The 23976-nt window shown below is 34.0% G+C and overlaps 1 protein-coding gene and 1 long non-coding RNA gene across 2 annotated transcripts; both read left to right on the plus strand.

Annotated features, from left to right (window-relative positions):
• Window positions 1-2573: 2573 nt before the first annotated feature.
• LOC110426569 (uncharacterized) lies at window positions 2574-3279 on the plus strand. Its single transcript, XR_002446163.1, has 3 exons — window positions 2574-2993; window positions 3078-3160; window positions 3236-3279. It is a non-coding gene; the product is annotated as an uncharacterized LOC110426569 (long non-coding RNA).
• Window positions 3280-17304: 14025 nt separating this feature from the next.
• LOC149526493 (uncharacterized) lies at window positions 17305-18470 on the plus strand. The gene is made up of 3 exons (XM_089785334.1): window positions 17305-17478; window positions 17703-18010; window positions 18233-18470. Exons 1-3 carry the CDS (start codon window positions 17305-17307, stop codon window positions 18468-18470), a joined length of 720 nt encoding a protein of 239 aa, XP_089641460.1.
• The last annotated feature ends 5506 nt before the right edge of the window (window positions 18471-23976 follow it).

The raw sequence follows: 23976 nt of genomic DNA on the forward strand, positions 1-23976 counted from the left end.
CATGGCTAAATTTCTTTGGATGTTGTTTTTAATTAGTTATTATGAGCTAAATTATCTTTTTAGGATTGTGGTAAATTTCAACATGTATTTGGATATTAGTTCTCTTTTATTTATCATGAATGGGTGTAGTTTTGCTTTTCAATTTTGTTTTAATGCTTTCGATTTCTAGACAACAATTAATTGATTTTTTGAATCTAATTGAAGACTCAACAGAGAGATTTTGATTGGACTAAGGTTTGAATAGTGTATGTTCATGTCACTTACATGATCTAATTTGCAATTTGGGTAGACATATGCCAATTATGGTTTAACAAGAACATTCAAGCTAAAACCACAATCCTTACCTTGTTTCTCTTGTATCTTGAAACCAAGCTTTACACCTCCATCAACACTCCATGATTTCTTTCTTGAACGTTAAAAACTCTTTGGGTGGTAAAATATCAAATCTCTACAAGATAAAGGAAGGAAACCTTATGGTTTCTCTTGAATCCTCACAACCCGAACCTTCCCCACTTTCCTCTCTTTTTTTTTTTTTGCTTTTCTTCCTCTTAGGTGGAGCTTCTCAAAACAACTTCTTCTTTTTTCCTTTTGCTCTCTTAATGGCCGACTCTCTCAAGTCTCACTTGGGCCAATTCCCTTTTCTGTTTTACTCTTGAATCTTGGTATTTATATGGCCACCCATTTAACCAATCACAATACATGCACATATTCATCTTTTATTTTCATTTGGCCATTTTGCCAACCAATGAGTTTTCATGCACCAATTTCCTTTCTTCCACATTGGTTAAAAATCATCCTTGACTTATCTATATCCATTCTTTTATTTATTCCCACTTAATTCCACCTTATTTGTACCCAATGGTGTTTCATGCAACTTTTCAACCTTAATTTCCATTTGGCCTCCTCCTTGGCCAATGACATTACATGCAACTATATTTTCTTTTCTTTTAGTCTAATTGCCACCAAGTGTCCATCATGCATAAATCCTCTATGCATTCTTTTAACTTAAAAATCCACATGCATGTGTTATTTTATCCATTTTATCTCATGCCTTTTTGTTTGTCACATGGTGGGGGTTCTACATTTGTTACATGCATATTCCATCCTCCCACATAATCTAATTTTCCTTGGCTACTCAATTTCCATTTAACTTTAAATTTTGAAATTGCACATAAGTCCTCGAATTTTTTCTCATTTACCATTTGACCCTTTAAACTTTTCATCTTTTTCAATTTGGTCCTTCAATCATTTCTTTCATTCAAATTTTCTTCTATTTTTCTTCTTTTACACTTGTACAGATAAAATATCAAATTGAAACTTCACCAAGGTATCACCATAATATTTAAATATATACTTACCATCTCTTGCTTTATTTAATAAAAGCATGTGCGCCCTACTTACATCATTTTTCTTCAAAATTCTTTCTTACTTCTTCTCCCCCACTTAGATTAGTCATATAGTCTTCCTTCGTAACTAATTTCAACAATAGATAAAATATTAATATTTTAATATTATTTTATTCTAAAATTCTTCACTTGTCTCCTCGAGTCCCAAAGTGTCTCACTTTGTCCCGATTTACTTTCAAATCATCGTTTTAACTCATTAATTCATCTTCAATAAAATATTATTATTTTATTATTATTTTCTCTCATACGAAATATTTTATTCCAAGATGTAACCTCCACCCCTCTCCACTCTTTTGCACTTAATTTAGTTTCAATTGACCCTCATCTTATCGATTGTAACACTCCGTACTCTCGTATAGAAGCCAATAAGACCTAGTCTATAAGACGAAAGGTCAATTGACATAAATTTAAATGCTAAAGAGCAGTGACGGGTGAAAAGAATATTTTAAAATAAATTAATATTTTTTTAATAAATTAATACTAAAATATTAATATTTTATCTATTGTCAAAATTAGTCATGAAGAAGGATTTTATGACTAATCTAAGTGGGAGAAAAGAAGTAAGAAAGAATTTTGAAGGAAAAAACAGCATTAGTTCGGCTCGCGTGCCTTTATTAAATAAAGTAAGAACAGGTAAGTATATATTTAAATATTATGTGGCACCTTGATGAGGTGCAAATTTTATATTTTACTTGTACAAGTGTAAATGAAGGAAATAGAAGAAAATTGGAATTGAAGAAATGTTGGAAGGACCAAATTGTAAAGGATGAAAAGTTAAAGGGTTAAATGGTATATAAGGAAAAAATTAACTAATCAAGGAAAGCCAAATTATGTGAGATATGAGATGTGCATGTGAATTCACTATTACATGCAAATTAGGGTATTCAAAAAAAGGGAGAAGTTAGTGGGGAACATGTGAGACCCCCACCATGTGAAGTAAAAGGAACAATAAGACTAAATCTCATTGCATGTAATGAGATTGGAGCATTAGGTGGCCAAATAAGGACAGAAAGATGTGGGATGCATGTGACTTAAATAGATTAATGAATGACCAAATAAAATATAACGTGAAGCTTGTGCATGAAATGTGATTGGAGGAATAAGATGGTGTATGGAATAAAGAATGAAGAAAGGAAAAATGGGATGGTGAAGGTGGTAGATGGAGAAGTAAAGTAAGGATAGATTTTGGGCCATTGAACAAGGGAGGAAATTGGTGCATGAAATTTGAGTGGGGGATGAAATGGTCTACTGAGAAGTAAGGGATAAATAAGGAGATTTGAGTTGATGGAGGAACTTGGGAAAATTTGCCCATACCAAAGAAAAACAAGGGAAAGAAAAACAAAGGCAAATAACGTGAGTTTGCCTTGAGAAAAAAAAAACCGCAGCTTTGAGAGGTAAGAAGGAGAATTGGCCTTGAGAGCAAAAGAGGGAAGAAAGGAGAAAGAAGAAAAAAGAAAGGAGAAAGAAGAAAAAGGCTTGAAGAAGGCTCGATTTTGGAGAAGAATGAAGAAAACCAAAAGGTTTTCTCTTGCATGCCATTATTGAAGCTTGAAAGAGAAAGTGGAGGTTTGGCTTAGAGATTTTAAGGTAAGAAAGGTAAAGGTTGTCATTTTGTTTGAATGCATGCTTTGTAAACCGATTGTAATGTGGTATTTTGGTTGTGGTAGCAAGAATCTTCAAGGATTCAAGAACCAGATGCATGCATGTAGGTGGATCTTGGAATGCATGTTGATTTTGAGCTAGATAAGCAAAGGGTAAGTGTTTTAGTCTTGAAATCACAAGTAGATAAGAGGAATGAGATGTGTATTAATTGTCTATGTTTGTGGCAGCAATGGTGATCGAGGATGTGAGGAGTTTGTGACTTATGTGAGGGATTCAAAGTGAAAGAAAACCGAGAGGTAGGCATGCAATGTGACTACATTGTATTGTGTTGGCTTTGGTTGGTTGATATTATGTGGATTGTATGTTAAATGATTGTGAACAATGTTGAGGAAAACTATGAAATTAGGATAAGGATTTATTGATTGATGTGTTGCCCATATATGAGTACAATTAAGTGTATTAGATTTGAATTATTGCTAGGAAGTGTATGAGAAAGGAAAATTGTTGTGGTGGTGTGCCGAAGGAGGTAATGGATGACCGGCAAGTAGAATTAGCTAGAAACGCACCCAAATCGATAGCGTCGTAGTGTCCAACTATTGTAAGGTGAGTAGGAGTGTCTATTTCAAAATTTCATATTATATATATCAATATACAATTAATAAACATGCTGGTTTGCTTTAAATGCAATTTGTGGACAGCATATGTTGTTAGCCTTGGTAGGCGATTTTTAAATTGATTTGCAATCAAGTTATATTGAATTTGTGGACAGCATGAGTTGACAGAATGTTAGGCTTGAGAATGCCATGCTTTGAGAAAGGTTTTATATATATGTATATATTAACTACATACGTAAAGAGTTTTAGAAATTGGGAAACAAGCTCTTTACCATGGTTTATGTCAAAATGTGCCTTATTGGTTTGTGTGATATGCATTCATGAATAAATTACATATATTCAACATGCTGATTTGATATTTAAACCTCATGCAAAGGTTTTATATTATAAAGTCTAACAAAGGGGTTTTATCATGTTACCATGAATGGTATTTTAGAAATGGATTTGAAATAAGCTTTTGAGAACCCAACTTGATTTTCAATGGTTTTATCAATCCAGGAGATTCAAGAAGAGGTCAAATGTCATATCAGGATAGTGTGACCTTGTGCACAAGTGAGCTCTAGTTAGAGAACCTCTGGGTCGCTAACAGGCTGTTAGACGTGGTTGGGGCCACGTTCTATGATGTATATATGTGGCTAGGCCACAAGTTGTTATACATGGTTACGACCACCTAATTTTTTTGATGTCAGCTAACATTGTCGAGACTGCCATGGCTATGGGAATCTGGTGGAGGGGGACCTCACGGATTGTTATTATGTGGAAGCGGGTTCACGAGTTGATTGTTGCAATTACCTACTTCAGAGTGATATCTCTTTGGGTTTTCAAATACGAATTCTTACACATGGTGAGAATTACAAGTTGCTCCACAACTCCGTTGTTTATACAGTGATTTGTATTTAAATTCCTCGAGGATGAGATGATTTATGAACTTGTGTATAAGTTCAAGTAATTTTTAATTTTATGGGAGCGTGTGTTTACACTAATTTGATTTAAGTAAAATAGTCTTATGATTTGAGTAAATTTTTTTTTACAAATAAGTGATCAGCTTAAGTGTACTGCCCAGCATATTTTGACTCATCTCCAAGTCACTCCATTGCATAGAGGTCATTACAATGTTGTGTAAACAACTAGACTTATAAAAAGTATTAGTTTATTTGTAATGTATTGCTAAAACCTTAAGTTTGAGAAATGAATTCTAAGTGTGATGTTGAAACTTGCTTGAAGTCGGTTAAACTTGGATATTGTTAACTAGTTGCCACACCCTAACTTCAACTGTTTATTTGGTTTTAGTAAACGATGGTATTATTATTACAAGTCGATTACATATGCGATAGAATGTTTTGATTTAATTATCCAAAATCTCAATGAAGGCTTATTCGGGATTTGACGAGTTCACTCGCAAGTCTTGAACGTCGATAACAATCGAGGAGAAGGTTGATGCATTGATAAGGTCGTATTGGTTTCTATACGAGGGCACAGGGTGTTACAATTAGGCTCACTCGCCAAAGTTAAACTTCCTACATGTAAGCCATATCTTATTGGTAAGTCTAGTAGAAAGCCTTTTAGGAAGGCTAAAAGGTCCAACTGTAGTTTTTAATGAAAATAATGAGGTAATTCCCATTAGAATTGTGACTAGATGGAAGGTATGTATGGACTATAGAAAATTGAACAAAGCCATTAGAAAAGATCACTTTCCACTCTCTTTTATTGATCAAGTGCTTGATAAACTAGCAACTAAGGATTTTTATTACTTTTCAAGCGGTTATTCTGGTTAAAATCAAATTGCCATTGCTCGTAAAGACCAAGAAAAAACCATCTTCACTTGCCCTTATGGAACTTTTTCCTTTCGTAAAATGCTTTCCGGACTTTGCAATGCTCTAACCACTTTTCAAAAATGTATGATGGCAACTTTTTTGATATGGTTGAAAAGTTTTTGGAAGTTTTTATGGATGATTTTCAATTTTTAGGGATAATTTTGATGGTTGTCCATTTAATCTTGCTAGAGTAGTTAAGAGATACGAGGAAACTAATTTAGTTGTAAATTTAGAAAAATGTCACTTTATGGTGCAAGAAGGCATAGTCTTAGGCCATCGAGTCTCTAGTAAAGCTTTATAAGTAGACAAATCAAAAATTGAAACAATTGAAAAACTTCCACCTCTTACCTTTGTTAAATGCATTCACAGTTTTTTAGGACATGTTAGATTTTATAGGAGATTCATTAAAGATTTTTCTAAAATTTCTAAACCACTTTGTAATTTGTTAGAAAATGATACTCGTTATAATTTTGATGATGCTTGCCATGATCCTTTTGTTGAATTGAAAAAACCATTAATTTTTGCTCCTATTATCACTATTCCTAATTGAAATCTTCCTTTTAAACTAATGTGTGATGCTAATGATTATGCAATTAGCGTAGTTTTAAGGCAACGGAGAGCAAAGATTTTGCATCCTATTTATTATGCCAGCAGAACATTAAATGATGCTCAAGCAAATTACACCACAACTCAAAAAGAGTTACTAGCTATTATTTTTGCTTTTGATAAATTTTGCTCCTATCTTATTGGTACTAAAGTCATTATTTACACAGATCATGTAGCTATAAAATATCTAATCAAAAATAAGGATGCAAAACCACGTTTAATAAAATGGGTACTTTTGCTTCAAGAATTCGACTTGGAAATTCTAGATAGGAATAGTACAAAAAATTAAGTGGCAATTCATTTATCTAGATTAGAGAATGGAGAACAAGTTGGGAATTCAACAATGATCAATGAGACCTTTCTTGATGAGCAATTGTTTCATGTAAAAACCAGAAAAATTTGTCATGGTATGCTGATTTTGTAAACTATCTTGTGAGTAAACTCTTTCCTCTTAGATTTAATTCTCAACCAAAGAAGAAATTCTTGAATGATATTAAATACTACATGTGGGATGAGCTTTTTCTCTATAAGCATTGTGGAGATCAAATAATTAAAAAGTGTGTTCCTGAAGAAGAATTTGAAAATATTCTTCATCATTGCCATTCATCTAATTATGGAGAACATTATAAGGGAAAATGAACTACTACAAAGATTCTACAATAAAGTTTTTACTGGCCTTTTCTTTTCAAAGATACTCATAATTTTGTTAAAAAATGCAATAAATGTCAAAAATTATGTAATATATCTAGAAGAAAAAAGATGCCTTTTAACAACATCCTTAAAGTTGAGATTTTTTATATGTGGAGAATTGATTTTACAGGTCTATTCATTGCATCCTTCAATAACGAATACATCTTAGTTGATATTGATTTTGTATCTAAATGGGTTAGAGCTGTTGCATTGCCAAGGAAGGACTCTAAGATAGTGATAAACTTCTTGCAAAAAAACATATTCACACATTTTGGTACACCTAGATCCATAATTAGTGATGAAGGGTCTCATTTCTGAAACAAAAATTTTGAGCCAATCTTAGCCAAAGGTGGAGTCAAGCACAAAATAGCCACTACTTTATCACCCTTAAACAAATGGCCAACCCGAAGTTTCAAATAGAGAAATTTAAAGAATTTTGGGAAAGATTGTTTGTCTTTCTAGAAAAGATTGGTCAAAAAAGTTGGATAATGCTTTATGGGCTTATAGAACTACATATAAAACTCCAATTGGGATGTCTTCTTATAAATTGGTGTTTGCAAAATCTTGTCATCTTCCAATTGAGCTTGAACACAAGGCATATTGGGCAATCAAAAAGCTTCATTTTGACCTTCAAGCAGTAGGAGAAAAGCATCTTTCGTAACTTTGAGATGGAAAAATTTTATCAAGAAGCATATGAGAATGCAAGAATCTACAAGGAGAAGACAAAACAATGGCATGACCAGAAAATCATAAAGGGAAATTTCAAGCTTGGCCAACATGTTCTTTTGTATAATTCTCGTTTAAGATTATTTCTTGGAAAGCTGAAATCTCGTTGGTCAAAAAGTATATCCTCATGTAACAGTAAAGGTAGCTGATGATAAATCAAGCTTTAATGTGAATAGGCAATGATTAAAGCACTATTAGGGTGGTGATTTTGATCGTCAAAAATCCTTAATCACGCTTATCGAAGTAATTTGAATGAGAGAAAGTCAAGTTGAATACTATAAATCAAACGCTTCTTAAGAAGCAACCCAAGCATTCTAACTTGCTTTCTTTATTTACTTTTATTTATTTATTTATTTACTTACTAATAAATTTTTTTATTGTGCAAGTACATTTAAAGTCCTAAAAAAATAAAAAAATTCAAAATAAAAAAGAATAGAGAAGAGAAGGGGTGGGCTGTAGCTCCCACTAGAGGAGGCTGAAACCCAACAAAGAACCCATAGCATGGGCTACAATGCCCACGTTGTGAGGTCTTGGCCTTGTGAACTTCTATACGTGGGCCACAACTCCTTCAAAGGTAAGTTGTGGCCTCATGTTTTGTGGGTACCAACATTGGGCAGCCCACAATTTTCTTTAAAAGTATAAAAGTGTGGGCTGCCAACAATGGGCAACCCACAATATCGTTAAAAATTTTAAACCCCACATCCATCAGACCTACCCCTCCCTTTAAAGTTCAATTTTCTACACTTTTCACTCACTTTTTCCTACCCATTACTCACCATCTCCACTCTACTCCTCCCCCTACCCCTATTCCCCATTCATCTCTTTTCCCATACTAATTACCCACATCAATATCCTTATTCCACGCTTATTTTCAACACTTTTGCTCAAGATTTCAAGTAAGTTTCAATATTTTTTTTTATTTCTCTTTCATATATATTTATATTTTTTTTCTTTTCTTCATCATTTTTTTATATTTAGAAAATATTGTTGAACTTATGCCAACATTTTTTTTATATATTTTTGGTAGGGTAGTTTGTTTGATTTGTTCTTTAAATTTCTAAAGCAAGTTGAACTTGGGAATGTGAGTAAGTTTATTGATTTTAAGTTATTTTATGCCTAGTAGTCTCAAAAACATTTTAATTGCGAGATTTTTACTTGATATTATGGGCATTAATTTATTTTGATGTGAAGCCATATGGGCTGATATTGTTGGTGGTCTATTGTGCTATTGGTATTTTCCTTTTCTTTGGGTTGAGAATTAGTTGCTTAAAATTTGAGAATGGTAACCAAATGAACAAGATCAAATTCCAATGGTTCATTTGATCACATTAGATTTGTGTTAGCTGACGCTATGGCTAGACACATCAGTTTTCTCGTCAACCAAATTACAATACCCAAACAAGGCCTAGATTAGGGGTTAATCACACATCTTGACCTTCAACCAATGATTGATGAACGCCATTGGCAAAAATTTTGTGCCTCACCAGCAACTACGATTATCCCTTTGGTAAGAAAATTTTATGCTAACACTGTTAAAACTAATAGTGATTTGTTTTTCTGCGAGATAAATTAGTTCCATTCTCAAGCCATACCATCAATGAATTTTATAAAGCTCTTGATATTGAAAACCATGGCTATGGTCAATAGTTGGTTAAGCATGAGGATTAGGATGGTATCTTTTGTATAATCTATAAGGCAGGTGTTCGATGGCAATTCTTCAATAATGCACTAGTTTCATTCAAGGAATGTGATGAAACAAACCTCTAAAATATGGTTATATTTTGTGGCTTCCAAATTACTTGCTACAACACATCTTAGTGATGCCACAAAAGATTGAGCCATTCTTTTTCATTTCATCATGACGGTGTTGGTCTTGTTGGAATGCTAGAGAAAGATGAATAGCACTAAAAATTTTTTGTTCAACCCTTCAGAGCTTGAAAAGCTCTTACTCAGCTAGATGAAAGGAAGGAGTAGAACTTGTTAAAATTACAAGACACCAACTAAGGAAAGGTAAAAAGAAGTGGACAACGTAAGAATATTTATAGTGGTTCAGTCCCATTGACCTATATCCACTACCTTGATCTCCCAATCAGGAATTTTTAACCCAACTTCACTATACTAGTGGAATTTACAACTTCCACCAAGCTTTTACAAGATGAGCACTTAACCCAAGCTTTAATCCTTTACAACAAGTTTTAGAATGCTTGCCCCACTCTAATTTCTCAAGAAAGAAAAGTAAAAAAAAGTACAACTAAGTACCTTTACAAGTCTAGATAGATTATAATCAAGCTTAAACACTTTTTCTGGATTTAAAATGAAAAATAAGTGTTTTTGGTGAAGAATATTTGCCTTTTTTGCTCAAAGTAGCTTTTTTCTCTTCAAAACTTCTTTCTTTGACCATTGGAGCTTCGTTTTATACCTAAGGAGTTAGATTTTTCTTTTAGAGATAGTTTTTAGCCGTTAGAAATAACTCCGATACTATTATAGCTGTTATTTTATCCTTTAGTGTTTAAATTCAAAAAGACAGACAAACTTTAGGTAATTGATTATAGGCAGTTCTACCCGATTATAGCTTTTCTACCTTGCATTATTTTGTTGTTATGATCTCTACTCTAACCAATTACAAGAGGCTTTAACCGATTAAGAGTTGTCAACCTTTAAGTTTCTCTTCTTCACCAGATTTCCTCAACTAGTTATGGCAGGCTCTAATTGATTACATACTTTATGTTTTTCACTTCTCTATACAGTAGTCTTTCTCTAATCGGTTAGCTCTTCCCTTAACTCATTGAGGTTTTACTTTTTTTAGCCAAAAGTAATTAAAATCAGCTTTAATCGATTAGAAGATCTTCGAATTTTGAACTTCTCCATTTTGGTTCCTTTAAATGGTTAACTATATTTTCAAACTTGTTTTTGGTGCTTGAAAGTACTAGGACCTTGTGCTCTAACCTATTAACTAGACTTCTTAACTAATTAACATATTTATGTTTTGCTTCAGCTTATCACATAGCCATGCCTTAACTGATTAAGGTCCCTTGATAATCAATTACTAAGGTTCTGTTTTTGTTCATTACTTGCTCTGTCCCTTTTAACTGATTAACTCTTCATTAAACTTAGCAAGCTCCTCGATTTGCCTTTAATTAATAGCTTTGTTAGGGGTATTAAATTAAATCTTGCACACTTAAATAGTGAAGTTAGACATTAATGAATAACGAATGTTTTGTTATCATCAAAAATATATAGAGACAATAAACAAGACGCACAATTGTTATTGACTGTGTAATATATAAAGCCATGACTCACACTGCACAAATTAAACATGATGGCTTGTGGTTCCCTTTCCTGATTACAACTATGTGCAAGCAAGCTGGTGTAAATTGGGATGCTAGTAAAGAGTTATTGCACCCTAAACTCCCAACTAATCTCAATCTCATCCTTCGACAACCTCAAAACTCTACTAAGGGTAGTTTTTCTTCAACACATCATCCTCCACCCCTTCGACCAAGGCATCAACAACAGTCAATGACTTAAAGAATTGAGAACCTTAAGCACCTAGTTGAGTAACTTGGGAACTAAGTTTAAGCAACACATGACTTATCAAACCCAATGTAATCAACATATGGACCAAATGTTTCGAGCTTATGGTGCTTTTATGGGAATAGACATAAATACTCTTCCACCAGCACTTAATCCTCCTAGGGGTGCTAATGACGCAGAGGACAATGAGACAAAGGATGATGGGTATGAAGATGAAGACTAGAGCCTCACCAAATTCATCTAACTATCAGGGAAGTATTCTTTACCTTTGCTTTATTTTATTTTAACATTAAAGACAATGTTTACTTTAAGTTTAGGGAGGTGAATTTATTTTTTTGGTGTTGAATATTCTGTGGAAGTTTTAGATTTAATTTAATTTGCATGTTTATCTAGATTTTTAAATAATTAGGATTAGTTGGTAATTTAATTTATTACTTCCTTTAATATTTGGAATCTAAAGTAAAGTTGTGCCATTTATTTTTTTTGATGATTTCCTTATCCAATGATGATAACTAGTTGTCTTGAATCTTAGCTTTTGGTGAATAAGGTTTTTGGTTGGATTCATGCTAAATTCTTTTGATAAGTATCATTGTTAGAATGTGATTTCCATAATTTTGAGCACTTTATCTTTTTCCTTGAATTATTGTGAATATTTAAAGAAAGTTTATGTTGATATAAAATTTTAGATTATGTCACAAATTTTAGAATTTGCTTGATTCTTTTTCGAGGCGAAATCCTAGGCAATATTTAGTTAAGGACATAATTTAGGCTATCTTTGGACCGTTTAAACCTTTCAAGCTAACCTTTATATATTTTATCCTTAGTGTACCCCTTTGAGCCTAATTTTCCTTTTCTTTGTTTAACTACATAATAATTGGGCCTAGCGTTAAAAAAAGTTTTTAATTTTACAATCCTCACAACTAAGTATATATATTATTTTAGGAAATATATATTAAGCTAAATGCACGTGGAAGAAAGGTGATGTTGATGTGAAAAAAGTTCAAAATATTAAAAATCACCCCATTACCTAAAATACAAAGAAAATAAGTTTGGGGGTGTAAAATTGTGAAATTGAAAAAAAAAAGAAAGAAAGAAGTAAAAGTGTTGAATAAAAGAAAAAAGTTCAAACGTGAAGAAAAAAGGTGTTTGAGGAAAATAAAAATAAAGCTCTTTATAGGCCCTAAAATAATTATGTTCTTAGGGTAATTTGAGCCACATTATATCCTTTATCCTACCTCGGCCTTAGCCATATATTAAAAGCTTTAGAAAGTCTTAATGAGAGATGCAAAGTAAATCTATGGAATTCTAGTACAAATTTGAATTTTGTGTTGGCATAAACTCATCTAGATGACATGATATTCTTGGCAAAAAATTTCACACACATGGAAATCTATTCGAGACAAAATTGAATGATGCCTATATTTTTCCTTAAGTTAGAAAGTGATAGACATACTTTTCATAAAATTATGGAGAATCATTGAGTTGGTGCACTTTTTCTTTAATAATAGTTATATTTATTTTGTTTTCACCATCTGAAATTGATTTTCATAAGTTAGTTACTTTTTTGTGATAACTCTATGATATAGAGTTATTTGGGCTTAATTTTGATAGTAATTTAGCTTAGTTCTTATAGTAATTCATAGAAATAGTAGTTTTATTTAAATTATTTTAAGTTAATTAATTTAGGTGAGTCAATCTAATTTTAGTTAATTTTATACTTAATTTGGTGTTAGTGTGATTTATATAAGTTATTATTGATTTATTTGTACTTTTGTAGGTGTTTAATGAATGAAGAATTTTAATGGAAGAAAGAGAGCAATTTTAAAGTGCAGACTTCCACTACATATATCTTGGTATTTCAATCATAACTCTCTCTACAAAACTTGAAATGAGATGATTCTTAAACCATTGAAAAGATAAGAGAAAACGCTACAACTTTTATGTTTACCAATTCACCCATTTAGGTTTTAAAAGTGGTCAACAATCTTGCCAAATTGCAGCACTGTAGTGTTGTAGAACAATTATGATTTTTGCTAATTAATTGGGCGAGGCCATGGCCTTTTTGGAGGTAGGCTACGCTTACATAGTCTAATGAGGAAATCCTAGTTATAATTGATTTCTTCATCCAATTTTACCTAACTTAAAAGTCCTATAAAAACAACATCTCAAAGGACTTGAAGAGATCACAACAATGAAACACCAAATTAAGAACTAAGAATCAAGCCACGAGGTCATTCAAAAAGTATCATTGAAGCGAAGGAGAAATCAAGGGGATTCAAGAATATTTGGAGATCAAGATTTAAATTCTTGGGTTCTTTTATCCTTTTCTTAATCTTTTCTTGGTTTTTGTTTTTGATAATTAAACTTAATTTGATGATGATGTGTGACTTGATGTTTATCTATCAAAGATTATGATTAAACTTAATACATAGTCTAAGTTTTTTATCTCTCTTTTACTTATATTTGATGGTTTTAAGTTGTTTATTCTATTATGGTCTTAATGCTTCTAATTGCCTAATCACCAACTAAATTGAATTGAAAACCTAAGTTGAATCTTGACGAAAGAGATTTAGGTAGACCTTGAATAGAATAGCATATGATTGAATATACTTAATTGATTAAATGGTTTGATTTGCATTTAGGGTATACAGACACCTATAAGCCATGCAGAGCCAGGATTAAAGCATGACCTTAATAAATCTCTCTTCAATTTAATTTGCATAGACATGTAATAAGTAAATTGAGAGAGATATTGTTATGAGAAACTTAACAGAGACTTGTAAGTACATTAGGACTCTAAGTTAACAACTTAATTCATTAAACTAAGTTAAGAGGGAGAAACAATAATCAGATGAAGTATTGAGGGATATCATAATCTTAGGTCTGGTAGTCACTCAAATTTAATAAAGTAATTTTGCCGATAGATGTTAGATTAGTTTTAGTTGTTAGTTTTAATTTTTCTTTTCAATAATTAAGTTGTTTGAATATAATTAGAGTATGTTAATTTTAGTAGTTAACATTAAGAATTAATTCAATTCTCCATGGAAATGAATATTATTTTATTCTATATTACTTGATAACGATACATACACTTGTGTGAGAAATCAACAATAGTCACACGTTCCATTTTCCCTTTATGACAATTAATGGAGAATGAGTTAAATTAAGAATGGTATAAGTCGATGCCAACGTGTATGAGTGGGAGATGTTACATTTAGATGTGGTGCGTCCACATGGCATGCAACTATGTTAATCATTTGTGAATAATTAAGAAATATTTAATTAATTAATGTTGGATATTGTTTTGATATTTCTTAATTGAATAATTGAAAAATGTTTATCAAATGATTGGGATAAGATATAAATTTAAATAACAATTATCTATATGATAATCCATTACATTTAAATTTAATTTGTTTAAATTTGGAAGAGATATCTTGTCTCTCCATCCCTAACACCTCTATAGATAATGCGCAATTATATTAGTTTTTTCACACAACCAAGAGTGAACATGAGTTATTTTGAAAGTCAGAAAACCAAAACAGTTTCTATCATTCTCTTCATTCATGAGGCACCATAAAAAAGGCTTGAGGGTTTTGGAATGCATAATTTCTCGTGGAGGACTCTAGTAGCCCTGCTCCATAACAATGAGAAAAGATCATTGTATACACGAAAAAGGATTCATAAAATAAGTTTTTTCAATCAGGACAGGAGTGAAAAATTCATTAGAAAAAGTAAGCCCACCTTCTAACACTCGTGAAAGACTTGTCTCACTTGTTTTAATTGTTCTCATTGTTATTCATATAACATTCACTTGTTATAAAATAATTTTAATAATAATAAAAAATTAGTAACCAAAATCATATATCTATTCTTTCGATCTTAAACACTAGTCAATTTTAAGCACTTTTTAATCATGAGCCTTTTCATTTCAGCCTTTACATGTTTTTCAATCCTAAGTACTTTTTAACTTTGCATGCTTTCTTATCATTTGCACTTTTAAACCTGCATGCTTTTGAATTCTGTGCACCCTTCAACCCTGCATGCTTTCTAGTACCAATTACTTTCCAACTTTGCATGCCAAATTGAATTGAGGAAATTGTGAGAAAAGGACCTCAACATAAGATGATTTCAAAAATAACATACCACATAAACTTATCTGTTTTTAGCCACTAAGAAGCATGAGTAGACCAAAATGCCCTTAAAAACATCGTGGGAAAAAGTTCTTGATATTCCCTTCCCGTTAGAGAGAAAATAGGAAATAAATGCTCAACTATTTGAGGTCACTCATCTTTCTCTCTCAGCTCTCTAAACTATATTGACTTTGTTAACTCTCTGTTAAGCACCATTGTCATCAGGTCGCTCAACTCTCTGAACTGTATGAGCTCTGTCAACTCTCTGTTGAGCACCATCCTCATCGTGTTATGGTCTACCTCTCGGCATTTGGCCATATTGTCGTCAATACACTGACCCTATAGCAAAGATGACATCAAGGTATGTTATTGGGTTTATTGCTACAACAGATAAATTTTTAAAACTTGTTGTGTAAATTAGAACATGGATTTCAAACACTGCCGGAGTTGTTACACGCCATGCATCCATAAAGCAAATGGCATGTAACATTTTTGAGTATGGTGTGTAACATAGTTGAAAAATGGCATGTAACAACATGACAGACAAATTATAGAACACGGCATGTAATGTGTAAAATGATTGACAAATTTGATGTTTTCAAAATTGAAATGGGGTTCCAATTGTGCCACTTGTGATAAGACATGGTGGTCATTAGGTGGATGACATTTACAAGGGTGGTGACTCACGAATGCGGAGGGTTAGGAGTGATTTGTCGTTTAAGGGCTTGAAAAAGCTGGTTGAAGAAGTTGTTGGGGTAAACTCAGAAATGGATGAAATTGAGTTACATGCATTGATCAGTACACCCGGAGAGCTATCACGCCCAATTATCAAGGACGATGAGGATGTTGCATTAATTCTGCTAAAACAGAGGAATGTTCCAGCTGTGTATGTCACATAAAGAAGCTGAACAATATGGTAATCAGATCAATCAAAATGAGATTTACAATGCTTCACACATACGATAGCTTTTGGTCCATAACCCACAACAATGGCAATTGACGTATGCAGAAGAGTTTGAGCAGCCCGGTAGAGAGACAACATTCACAGAATAGTTGGCTACACAATTCCGATCAGGATGTGCATCAAACCAATTACTTGCTTCTATCCAACCAATGCAACGATCGGGTGAAACTGTAGAGGGTGTAATGGCATTTTCAAATGAGAATATCACACTTGAGGACAACACTGCAACGTTGGAGGGTGACACTATGATGCTCGAGGATAATACTATATTTGATGAGAGAAATAAGGATTTGTTCCCTACAGATGAAGATAGATTTAATGACAATTCAGATGATGGGCTTGATGACAGTTCAGATGATGATTGGCTTTATGATAGTGACATTCCAATTTGTAATAATGTCAAAGGTGAAATGGAACTTGTTGGAGGTGTTGATGTAGGAGATGTATGGTGTGATGACCCCATATACAATAACCTCATCGCTGGTGAGAACGAGATTCGTTCCCCTGATACATTGCTGGATGACAGTTATCAAGATACGAGAAATGGAGGGATATGTCGTACATGGGTAATTCCAGGTGTAGAAAGGTTCTCCTTCCAAACAGTTACTACTGAGGAGTCGAGATGTGCTGATGATCGCTTATACAAAGGAAAAATATTTTCCTCGAAGGTCGAGTTGAAACGAGCTCTGAACAAATTCGCTTTAAAAGAGCATTTTGGGATAAGAGTAAAAAAGTCATGTAAAGGTCGTTATGAGATTGGTTGCAAGGACAAGGCATGCAAGTTTGGTGTACATGCAACGAAGTTACTTGAAGGAGAATATTGGAAAGTTCAGACGTTCCACGAAGTACACACATGTACTGTTGATAGTTTGCAAGGGCGATTCCCCATGGCAAGTGCGAAGATAATCGGTGAACTTATGTCACACAAGCTTCAGACTAGTGGAGTACAATTAAGACCTAAGGACATAATTGGTGAGATAAGGGTGTAGTGGGGGATTGGAATGCTTGTATGGTAAGGCATGGCAAGTGAAGGAGTATGCAGAAATGCTTGATTTCGATCCCCCGGAGGAGTCATTTCAACTATTACCCTCGTACTTTTATATGTTGGAAAAAGAAAATCCCAGCACAATCACTACAGTGGCTATTGATGAGGCAAAAAGATTCAAATATTGTTTCTAGTCGTATGGGGCTTGTATTAGGGGGTTTAGGGATGTAATGCGTCTTACGGTTGCAATTGATGCGACACATTTGAAAGGCAGGTTCAAGGGTGTTATGTTTTTCACTGTATGCAAAGACGCGAACAAGTGCATATATCCAGTTGCATTTGGCATCGGCCATGTTGAGGACGAAGACTCGTGGATGTGGTTTCTTAGCAAGCTGCGTGATGCGGTTGGTTGTCCTGAAAACACTATGTTCATTTCTTATCAACATCTTGGTATTAAAAAAGTAATCCAAAACGCATACCCAGAAGCGTACCATGGTTTATGTGGTTACCACTTGAAGAAAACTTCAAGAATAAGTTCAAGCCCGACGACCTTTCTATGATCTTCACCCTTGCTCGAGATTGCTATATGGTATCCAATTTCAATAAACATATGAACCATCTCTAGTAGATTCACGCGGGAGCCCACGCTGACCTTATGAGAATAGACCTTGAGAGATGGGCACGTGCACGTTCACCAGTTAGGCGATACCAACTCATGACATCCAACATTGCGGAATGTGTTAACTCATGCTTGAAGCATGCAAGACAAATGCCAATCATTGTTTTGATCGAGTTCATTAGAGACATGTTCCAACGTTGGTTCCATGATCGATACGAGAAGGCTGTCAAGGTGACCACACCCCTCAGCCCTTGGGTTGCCAAGCAATTGAGCAAATGGTTCAATGATGCATATCGCCTTATAGTTAAACCTATCAAGTGAGTGGAGTTTAAAGTTAAAGACGGGAAGATGGACGGACTTGTAAACCTATCGAAGAAGACGAGTTCATGTTGTGAGTTTCAAACAGATTTACCCCCTTGCAACCATGCCATTGCAGCAATAAGGTCAAAATATCTTTTTGCTCTTTTTTTTCTTATTTGAACCCTAATTGACATAGCATTTACATTGTGCTTGAATATTGAGTTCATTGTATTTTTCAGTAAATGCAAATGTGAAGCTATTGAATTCTGCACTGACTACTACAAGACAACCATTTTGGTTAAGGGTTATGCAGGGTCCATTCGACCGGTAGGGCATCCTAGTGAGTGGGACATCCCCCCTCATGTGAAACAAATTATGGTGTTACCACCAGCTTGGCGATGCCAAGCGGGAAAACTTAGGAGGAGAAGGATTCCATCGGCTGATGAAGGCAGTCGAGCACGGAGATGTTCACAATGAAATAGATACGGGCATAATAGATAGAATTGCCCATCCCCATTTACAGTTCCATCCATAACACTAGCACCAGCTCCAACTCAATCGGCACTTCCACGAGTGCGACAATCGAAAGCATTTTCAACTTGTAAGCAAACCAGTTACACACGCAACAACTGTCCAATGAGAAGGACAATGTCTGAAAATGTTGGGCGTCTTCTGGAAGAAGACAGCTTGTCGACGTAACTAAATCTGTGAGCCATGTGCAATACCTTTCTCAAAATTTCATCTTGCAGTTTCTTACATTCATTCAGAATTGTGTTTGTTACTTAATTAATTTTTCCATTTAGGCAAAAACTAAGTTGGATTTATCCTTCTGTAAAAATGAAATTTGTAATAATTTCATGTATGAAGTCAATTTTATATTAATAACTTGTATTACGTTAAAATAAAATAATATCAAATGACTCTGTATGCATTTGTAAATAGGCAAGAGATGTTGGAAGTCCCTGTATTGGTCAAAAGATTTTGGTTTATGGGGTCACACGCTGAGTGCTAACCATATACATGGCGTGACACAGTTAGTGCTACCAAATTTATCGGGTTACGCTAACTGAAATGTGAGTTATTGAGTCACACGTTGAGTTGTTATGTTAGTCAAGGTTGATACGCCATGCCCGAATGCGGTGACACGCCATGCCCCAATGCAGTGACACGTCATGCCCCAGTGGGGTGACAACCCATGCTCCAGTGGGGCGACACGTCATGCCCTAATGCGTGACACAACATGCCCCATGTTGGTCCCAAATAAATGTGCTAGAAGGGAGTGAATAGCACTTTTCGGCTCTTACAAAATTTGACCTTTATTTGGGGGCAAGTTTAAGTTCAAAGATGGGAAGTTAAATGCAACATAAGGAATAATCTAATAAGGAATAAAATGAAAAATAAAGTAGGGAAGACAATACACAAAGATTTATAGTGGTTCGATCAAAGACTTACATCCACTACCTTGATTGTTCAACTAAGGATTTTTCAAATCAAATCACTATAAACAGTGAAATTCCCAAGCTTTCACTAAGCTTTTACAATGGCTTTTCATAGGTTCAGCCACCACCTTCAACAATGATTTTTTTCGAGATCAACCAAAACCCAAAAACTAACTTTTCAAGCTTAGTTAGAACCTATGCACTCAATCAACCTAACCCAGGCTTGATTAATCCCCTTAGAGTGTCTCGTAAACTCTAAGCAATCAAGGAGAAGAGAAATAAAGAGGTACCTATGATCACTAACCTAATCTGATAATACAAGATGAAGTTTTTAACTCTGTTACAATGATTTGAGTGAAGTGCAAAAAATATGCATAGTGTTCTTGAGTTTTTGAGCTATTTTTGATCTTGAATCCTCCAAAAATCTGATTTATGGCTGTTGGGAGGGCTTTTTATACTTGAAAAATCAACTCCGATGGTAGCTAGATAGATTCTGACCGTTGGAAACAGTTTGGGAGCATTTCTGCCCGTTACTTTATCTTTTAGCGTTCAGTTCAAACTGCCAGACAGAATACTCTTAGTCGACTAATCGATATCACTTAGTTGACTAAGTCGTCTCTGTCTCTGAACTCAGTTTTTGGCAATAGCCTCTATCTTTGAGCATTTCTGGCAGTACCCTCTGAGTTCACTAACAAACTTTCTTGGTTAATTGAGTCGTTTCTGTCTTTGAACCCAGTTTCAGACAGTAAGCTCTTAGTCGACTAACTCTGTCTCTTGGTCAACTAAGTGCTCTCTGTTTCACGATTTGCTTAAACTCGCCAACTTCTCTTTTGAGTTTTATCCAACCCACTCCCTTGATTATTCAACTTGAAGGCTTCCCATTTCATTGCTCACTTATAACTCCTTATTCTTGTTAGTTTTGATATTTTCTTTTGAATGGTCAACGAATTATTAAATATATTTATCCTGCACACTCAAGTAGAAAGGTTAGACATAGATAAATAGAAATGTTTTATTATCATTAAAAACTAATGGAGCCAACAATCTCCCCCTTTTTTATGATGACAAAACATTCCTTGATTAAATACATAAATTCTATTTGTTATTTTTGTTTTGCACCGAATTTGGATTTCACCCCCTGAGTGTGTGCTCCCCCTTAGTATGTGCATGGTCTTTTCAGGTTATTTTTCCATCCAGGTCAACAAGTCATCATATTCTTATCTATATCTTAAAAGAAATAACAAATACAAATTCATATATTTTAATATAGTAACTTTATTCAAGCTTCCAGATCATTGATGATGGGTGATAGATTACCATTCATTGTAACAGTCTGTCACCAACATATTAACCAATCTATATTCATACCAACATCAATAATCACTAACATTTGCATTAAACACAAAAGTATAGAAAATAGTTTCAACATTCATATATCAGCAAAACAATATCCATGCTATCATACATAGTTTAGCACCATCAAAATCAACATCATCAAAATCAGTTTTCCTAAAATGGCCCTAAATTTCTAAGAACTTCTACCCTATCTTAAGTTCTAAATTTCTCTATTTTTTTGTCAGCATCAAATTAGAAACAAGATTAAGAGGAGTCAGAAGGAGTAGATTCACTAGTTCCATAGAAGATGTTGAGAGGTTCAGGGGATGTTATAAGAGAGGATTCTTAGGATGAAGAGTCAGAAAAATGATGTATTCAAGATTGTGAGAGGATCTTAAATAGTAAATTTGACTAGAAGGGGTTTAGCTTTTTCAGCTATCTTAGATGACATTCTTCTTTTAGTAAACTTGGTCTTGGTAGCCATGGTTTTCTCCCCCTGTCAATAGATGCAGTTGTAGTTGGTGGAGGTATAGCAGCTTCCTCTTTTTGTTTGTCAGTCTGATCACCTTTCTAAACAGATTCGGGAGATCTTGTTGCAGGTGTTGGTTTTTGTGCTGTGACTTTAACTACTTCCTTTTTAGCTTGTTTTTCCCTCACCATCTGCTGAAAGACATCCATGATGAAAACTTCTTCAGAATTTGGTGGGGAAGACTCAGCTTCTTATGTCTCCTCATGCAGGTGAGATCCACTCACCTCTATGTTTGTACTGTCTTTCTCTTCAAATTTAGATTCCTCAGTGTGCATTTTCTTTGCTTGACCCTGTTCTGGCTCTTTCTCCTCAATTTGAAGATTGGGACTCTCATTTACTTGCTCTGCTGGACTTGGTGCTGTAGGAGCATGTTCAGTTGCAGAACCCAAAAGAGATTTCCTTTTGTCTTTCATCAGAGTTCTCAACTCTTGAAGTTTTTCTTCAATTTTCTCTATTCTCGTGCCCTGGTCAGTTAGCTTCCCATCTATCCTTATGAGCAAGTTCAGAATCATCTCATTTGAGATTTGAAAGTGTGCTGGTCTTGCTTGAGTGGAAGTGGCTTGTTCACTCTTCTAAGTGCCCATAGGGGTCTTGAAAAAGGTCTTTCCATATGACTTATACCCTATTTTGGACAAACTTCCTAGATAGATGGCTTGGTCCTTGCTTTTTACTTGATCTAGTTCGTATCTTGAGCTCCAGATTCCCTTTCTCTTGACTAAGGAGATGATCACATTTTCATAAGGCAGATGGATTTTATCAACTCTACATGTCCCTCTCATTTTTTCAATCATAAATCTCCCTAAATTAAAAGCAAATGCATTAAAAGCAAATTGCATCATCCACAAGTCTTACAAACTTACATAGTTGAAGCTACCTTCTCTCCTATGGACTATAGAGGCTATGAAGTAATGCAGTATCCGTGTTTGAGGGCTTTTGATAAAACTCGCATAACTTTTAAAAGAGAATCTCTCAATTTTTCCGATGATCATCTCTCATAAGAATGAAAGATCATATTTTTCGAAAATTTCAAAATTTTCCTCATTGTATTCTATACTTAATAATTCCCCTAAATCAACAGCGAAAATCATAAATTTCTTTCCATTCAAGTAGACATTAAGACAGCTATCCATAAACTCCTCAAGGTCATCTAATTCATCTTTACTCTGTGCTATTCCAGCATAGAATTCTTTCACTAAACTGGCATTATAAGTTTTATTTTTAAACACACTAAATCCCTTTAATTTCATTTCTTTAAAGTGTTATAATAATCCTTCCTTAATTTCTGGGACTTCGTTGAAACTGTCCCAGTTAATGAATTTTTCACAAGAGGTTGGTGCATTTTCGATTTTTTTGAAGCTATCTTCATGAGCTTTATTTCTGAACTTTAGAGAAAAAGATTTACCTTTTGTTGCAGATTTTCCTTTATCTTTCTTCTTCTCTGTTTTCTGTTTCTTCACAGTCATTGTCATCGGTTCAACTTCTTATCTCTTTTTCTAAGTTTTGAACTGTGAGCTTTCTCCCATGGGTCGTTTCCCTTTCTTATTTCTAGAGTATCCTTGGGCATGGAAGATTTTGCCATTGATTTTAGAAGTTTCAGATTTTAAGGTTTGAAAGATTTGAAGAGAATAGGTTTTTCATTTTTAGGGGGAGACAGTTTCAAAGGAGAGTGAGTTAAAGAGGAGATTTTTCCCAAAAAAAAATATCAGACCCTTTTTAAATGTAGGAAATTTTGTTTATTTCAAAATTTAGAGTTTCCCTCTTATTTCAATTTTTAGTTCAATTTTCTTCTATCTTCTCTTTACCCATTTTTCTTCTTTTATTTTCTTTAAGTTTATTTTACTTAGGCCTTGTTGTCAGATTAAGTCTTGCCCTTTACTATCTATGTCTTTTACTACCAGAGAGAATACTCTTAGTTGACTAAGTGAAGCTCTTGATCAATTAAGTGTATACTATTTTCTCAAGGAGATGTTCAAAAAATTTTTCTTACAGCTCTTGAACACTGGTCATTCCTAGATTCCTCTTAATTTCACAGAATCTATCCTCATTTAAGGGTTTGGTAAATATATCAGCTAAATGATGCAAGGTGTTGACAAATTCAATCTTAATATCTCCCTTAAGCACATGGTCTCTAACAAAATGGTGTCTAATCTCAATGTGCTTAGTTCTTGAGTGCTGAACTGGAGTTTTTGAGATATTAATTGCACTTGTGTTGTCACAAAGTATTGGTACATTATGCATAGTCAATCTAAAGTCTTCTAATTATTGTTTAATCCATAAAATCTGAGCACAACAACTGCCTAAGGATATATATTCAGCTTCAGCTGTGGAGAGTGCAACTGAGTTTTGTTTCTTACTTGACCATGACACAATCATATCCCCTAAAAACTGACATGTGCCACTAGTGCTTTTTCCATCTATTCTACTTCCAGCAAAATCTGCATCTGAATACCCAATAAGAGTGAAGGATGTTCCTCTAGGATTCTATAATCCTAAACTTTGTGTGTTTAAGAGGTACCTGAAGATTCTTTTTACTGCAATAAAATGTGACTCTTTGGGTTGAGATTGAAACCAAACACACAAGCATACACTAAATTGAATATCAGGTCTACTAACAGTTAAATAAAGTAAAGATCTAATCATACCTTTATAAAGTTTTTGATCAACAATTTTTTCCTTTCTC

This window comes from Theobroma umbraticum, unplaced genomic scaffold, assembly GCF_002168275.2.
Source record: "Theobroma umbraticum cultivar Fairchild unplaced genomic scaffold, ASM216827v3 scaffold_89.0, whole genome shotgun sequence".
Lineage (NCBI taxonomy): Eukaryota > Viridiplantae > Streptophyta > Magnoliopsida > Malvales > Malvaceae > Theobroma > Theobroma umbraticum.